The sequence below is a fragment of the Panulirus ornatus genome, chromosome 10, assembly GCF_036320965.1.
Source record: "Panulirus ornatus isolate Po-2019 chromosome 10, ASM3632096v1, whole genome shotgun sequence".
NCBI lineage: Eukaryota > Metazoa > Arthropoda > Malacostraca > Decapoda > Palinuridae > Panulirus > Panulirus ornatus.
Window position 1 is genome coordinate 62,240,860 of NC_092233.1, and position 6,000 is coordinate 62,246,859.

At 50.0% G+C, this 6,000-nt stretch overlaps 1 protein-coding gene across 13 annotated transcripts in view; it reads right to left on the reverse strand.

Annotated features, from left to right (window-relative positions):
• The window catches only part of nab (NGFI-A-binding protein homolog), an 844,405-nt gene that overhangs the window by 62,848 nt on the left and 775,557 nt on the right, over window positions 1-6,000 (reverse strand). For all 13 annotated transcript variants that reach the window (XM_071666139.1, XM_071666138.1, XM_071666146.1 and 10 more), the window contains one exon: window positions 1,329-1,448. In XM_071666139.1, coding sequence (XP_071522240.1) covers window positions 1,329-1,448 — 120 coding nt within the window. The remainder of the gene's footprint in view (window positions 1-1,328; window positions 1,449-6,000) is intronic.

A 6,000-nucleotide genomic window follows, 5' to 3' on the forward strand; every position in this document is an offset into this window, starting at 1 on the left:
ATATATATATATATATATATATATATGTGTGTATATATATGTAACTCATGACCTCTCATCTCTCTCTCTCTCTCTCTCTCTCTCTCTCTCTCTCTCTCTCTCTCTCTCTTTCTCTCTCTCGCTCCTACCTTGGGTGACTAACGCGTCATATCACACACTTACAGCCGCAAATCCCCCTTTTCTCTCACACCACACACAAACCATTTTTTTTTCTTCCCGCAAAGTCCAATCCCCAATTACCGAATCCTCCTTCCTTCGGACCGATGGTTGCGCCCCCCCTCCCTCCCTCCCCCACACCCAGCACCTCATCACCCCTGCTGCTGAACGTAGCGCACGTGCCCGCGGCGCCCTGCGGAGGCATCCGTACCCTGACGTCTCTCTCTCTCTCTCTCTCTCTGCGTGGCTCATTAACATACAGGGCTGGACATGGTGTGTGTGTGTGTGTGTGTGTGTGTGTGTGTGTGTGTGTGTGTCCCGGGGTCACTGCTGACAGTGACGCAGCGTTGATGGACGCGCTAACCGTCTCTGAATACTAATTACCCCACCGTCTGACCCACTAATTACTTGATGTGTGATGATCTCTCTCTCTCTCTCTCCTCTCTCTCTCTCTCTCTCTCTCTCTCTCTCTCTCTCTCTGTGGCCTTTTTTCCCACGTCACGCCTTGCTCTTCTCTCTTCTCCAGGTGAAGATCTATTCTTAACCCTTAACCTTTTTAAGTTCCCGAGGGTTTTTTTCTATGCTTTCTGAACTTATTTACACGGTAGATCTGAGTGTTCTGAAAGAGGTCTTGTGTGTGTGTGTGTGTGTGTGTGTGTGTGTGTGTGTGTGTGGTGTGTGTGTGAGGAGGGGCGATCGTCATACTGAAACACCGTAGCCCCTCCCCATGTCTCTCTCCCCAGCTAAGCCCCTCCCCACCCTAGTCTCCCCACTATCTCCCTTCCCCTCCCAATGAAATCCCAAACCCCCAATTCCCAATCATACACCCCCCACCCCACCCCCCCTCCCCACCCCCTCCTCTACCTAACCTAACCTCCCATCTCAACCCCTTCCCCGCTTTTCCCCACCCCCCTCATCCCCCGGTTCACCCTCTTCTCCCCCCTTCCCCGTTTCACCCGCTTCTCCCCCTTCCCCCTGCTTCTTCTCCCCACTCCCCTCCACCTACCTCGTGACCTCCCACCTTCCCCCCATCCGCTACTCTCCCCCCCTCCACCTACCTCGTGACCCCCCTCCCTTCCTGCCCCCCGCTTCTCTCCCCTCCCCCCTCCACCTACCTCGTGACCCCCCTCCCTTCCTGCCCCCCGCTTCTCTCCCCTCCCCCCTCCACCTACCTCGTGAAGCGTGAGGGGTTTTTCTGGTTTCCGCTTGCAGTCGAAGCGGCCATAGATAGCTGCGTACTTTCGTATTTCCTCCATCCTCCGAGGGTCGTCCTCGCTCATGTTCATTATGTACTGCCGGGGAGAACAACAACATATGATAACACAGGTGGGTTGAACACATCAGTGAACATGGCTTGAAGAACAGGTATAGTCACAATGCACTCTCAATAACCTCTTTTTCTTCTTTTTTGAGCGAAAGAGAACAAAAGATGTGTGGCCTACGTCCTCGCTCGTGTTCATGATGAACACTGGTGAACAAGGCATGAAGAATATGTGGGGGGTATGCTCTTAACACGCTCCATCGACCTGATGATCAAAAGGGCAAGAACATGTGTTCAATACGTAAGCCAACTCTGTCCTTAACTGATGTTCATTATGTACCGCGAGAGAACAAATGTGAACACCGTTGAACAAGGCTAAAGAACAGGTGAGAGACGTGTTCACAATACACAGTCATAATCTGTTAAGAGTAGAGAAAATTTGTTCACTATGTAGGCCAATTTATGTCCCATGTTCTGCGTGTAGAACAAAGGTGAACATGTAATGAACGTAGACTCAGTACACACCGACAACCTGTTTTCAGTGAAGCGAGAAAAGAAAATGGAACAGGGATGGCCAACTGGGGGGACATGAAAGTGATGAAGGTGAAGGCTGAGCGTGACGCTGCTGGACTGGAGTGTTGAACATGATTGGCTATGTGTCATGTTCGTTACCCTGGGGTGGGGGGAGGGGAGGGGAGGGGAGGGGGAGGGAGGGGAGGGGGAGGGGGAGGGGAGGGATGGCTGGGGGGGGAAGGGGGGATTGTTATCTATGTTGATAAAAAGCCGGACAATGACAATCATGACCTCCCCCCCCCCCTACGAATCACATAATGACCCAACATACGTGGAAATGAATCACATAATGACTCAACATACGTGGAAATGAATCACATAATGACCCAACATACGAGAATATGAATCACATATTTGACCCAACGTACCATGAATCACATAATGACCCAACATACGAGGAAATGAACCACATATTTGACCCAACATACGGAGAATCACATCATGACCCAACATACGGGACTCACATAATGACTGTAATTTGATAACAGGTCGACTTAAGAACAAAGAGCAAGACGATCATCTTATAATGACAAAACTGATCATAATTCTCACATCCACGAGACTATGTTTCCTTTTTTTTCTCTCTCAGAAGGCAGTGCAGGGCGCGTAGCGCTCACCGCAGTGAAACACACAGAATCACGAAGACCTACGTACGTAAGTGGTGTCAGGTTTTATTGGTTGGTACAGTGAGAGGCGGAGACAACAGAATGCTACCTGGGACAGAGGGAGTGGAAGTGGACAGCCACTGAAGTGCTGGAGAGAGAGAGAGAGAGAGAGAGAGAGAGAGAGAGAGAGAGAGAGAGAGAGAGAGAATCCTACGTTGATCAGGAAAAAATGACGTTCCATGTGTTCACGGTGAACATCGAGAACATGTGTTCACAGGGCGGACTGAAGCAAAGCACGAGACGAGTCCCGAGGGCGAGACCACGAGTCATGACTCGCGAGACTGCCAGCAGCTGACGACGAGGCCATACAGAGCAGGTCTCGTCCACACCGATATGACGCAGGCTGGGGGAAGGGAGGGGAGGGGATGGGAGGGGAGGGAGGGGGGTTGGAGTTGGGGTGTTGGGGGGAGGGGAAGAGTGGGGGCCCGGGGAGGGAGGGGGATGGAGTTGGGGTGTGTGGGGGGGAGGAGGGGAAGAGTGTGGGGGGCCGGGGGATGGGGGTGGGGGTTGGGTGGGTAGGGGGGGGGGGTGTACCGCCAGCAATTCCACTCCTTCGGGAAGTAAGAGAGAGAGAGAGACGGCGGGGAGAAAAAATTTATCAAAATAAAGATTCCTTGTAATTAGAACAATAAAAAGGGGTACAACTTTACTGAGAATCCTGGAAGGGGGGAGGGGGGAAGGGGGGAGGGGGAGGGGGGAAGGGGGGAGGGGGAAGGAGGGAGGGAGGGGAGGGAAAACCACCCCGTTTTGTCTTCCTGAGGGACCGGGGGTGGTTGGGGGAGGGGAGGGAGGGGGTGTGTGATGGGGGAGAAGGGGAGTGTGGTGGCATGAGGGGGGAGGGGAGGATGGGAGGGTAGGGGAGGAAGAAAGGAAGGAAGGAAGGAAGGGGGTGAGAGGGGGAGGGGGGGGAAAGACGAGATTAAAGAAGGGAGATAAAATACAGGACAATAAAAATGAGCAAAGGGAAGTGGGGGGGGGGAGGAGGAGGCGGAAGAGGAGGTGGGAGAGGGGGGGTAAGGAGAAAAATACCCCCCGTGCGGGGGGGGGGCTGGAAAAAAAGGGGGCCTTGTCAGAAATGTCGGCAGGAAAAATAGCGAGGCACTTCACTCAACCTTGGGGGAGGGGGGGAGGAAGGGGGGGAGGGGGAGGAGGAGGAGGAGGTTTGAGAAAAATATATATACATAAAGAAAAAAAAAAAGGCCCCTCCATGTTCTCAAAACTGCCGGGCGGGCGGCGTTTTTTTTCCTCAAGATCCTCGCGGGGGGGGAAAAAAATGTTCGGGAAAAATGGTCTCGGCGCATTTTTTCCCGCTGGGCCGAGAAACGACCTTCCTCTCGTACTGGTTTATGGCGCAGATGTGCGGCATTAATCAGGACCTACATATATATATATATATATATATATATATATATATATATATATATATATATATATATACATATCAAGGTAGAGGGAGCGAGCGAGTTTCTCACACGAGACACGTGAGTCATTCTGGTCATGGCCGACGCAGTGTTCAACCACACGATGAACGCGTCCCAACCATCGCTCATCGTAATCACCTGTTGAGCCACGAATCACCAGCAGACGAGAGGGAGGGAGGGAGTGCGTGCGCGGGCGCGAGCCACACGCTGCGTTATCTCCCACGGGAGACAACAAGCAGCATCGAACAGTTAGATGAAACTAGATAGTAACGCAGCGTGTCTCACACAACTCATCCTCGCATCCTCAAAGTTAACTTAATCACCTCAGATTATACATAGGGCACGTATTCCCTGCGTGTCGTAGAAGGCGACTAAAAGGGGAGGGAGCGGGGGGCTGGAAATCCTCCCCTCTCACTTTTTTTTTTTTTCCCTTTTTTTTTTTTTTTTTTTTTTTAAAAGAGGGAACAGAGAAGGGGCCCAGGTGAGGATATTCCCTCAAGGGCCCAGTCCTCTGTTCTCAACGCTACCTCGCTAATGCGGGAAATGGCGAATAGTATGAAAGAAAAGAAAAAGAAAAAAAAAAAAAAAAATATATATATATATATATATATATATATATATATATATATATATATATATATATATATATATATGCCTCTGATCGTTAGTAAGTCATACGAGGAATGGCTCTGTATCCACAATGATCTGGGAAGTGCCAGACGATAGCATGTGTGGACTGACAAGACACACGGGGTGGTTAGCACGCCCACACCCCTCGCCCCATATCGCCCCCCACCCACCATCACCACCACCATTGTGTGTTCTTGCGATTCTTCCTCTATTTCTTCTGCGTCTAGTGAGCGTTTTGTGTGTGTGTGTGTGTGTGTGTGTGTGTGTGTGTGTGTGTGTGTGTGTGTGTCTATATATATATACCACTCGATGGTATCAGACATGATAGAGTAATTCAGGTAACAGCGCACACAGGGGTGAACTGTGTAGTTCAGTCTCGTTCAGGTGTTGTGTTTCGCTCGTTCTTCCGTGTGGTGGAGGAACATACCACAGTAAGGGTTGAAATGTGCCTTGACTTACTTAGTGAAGTTTGATAGTGAGAATGGCGGTCATATACACGTACTACATCAACCTTGCTGCCTCTACATTCCGCACACGTGTTAGTATACATGTTTATCTACAGCTATCTACCTGTCTATTCATCTATCTACTATGAACACACACACACACACACACACACACACACACACACCACACACACACACACACAGACGCACACACACACACACACCTGCTTAGATTTTTGATCAAGATGTTCTGTTCAGATAATAACTTCCTCCTCATACAGATGAACAGACAATGAACACACAGAAAATGAAAAAACAAAAGCCGTTCCACAAACACGGTAAATAACTACAAGTCTCAAAATGCGAGAGAAATGAAATACCTTTTTTTTTTGGAGGGAAAATAAAGGCTTGGAGTAAAAGTCTCCAAAAAAGAAAAAAGAAAAAAAATGGCCGGCGGGGAAAAAAACTACTTCAAGAAAAACGTTGGGGAGGTTCCCTCCTCTTTCCCCCTCCCCCCCACACCACTATCCCAACCCCCCCACACCCCACACACCCCCCTTGGGGAGAAGCACAGACTCCCAGATGCTCAACTTTCGAATAGTAGGAAAAAAAAAAAAAGAAAACGGGGCAGTGTTTTCGCCCCAGACCCGCCCCCACATAAAAAACGCTTCCCAAAACAATAAAAGTTAGTCTGGGCTTTAAACTACCATCTAATCCAACTCCCTCCCCGTTGCCAGGGTACGAAAAAACGCAAGAATGAGACAGGCTGCAAGAAGCAGAGGAGGAAGGGGGGGGGGGGCTTCTTCCTTCATTTCTTCCTTCTTCCTTCTCTACCTTCCTTCAATTCT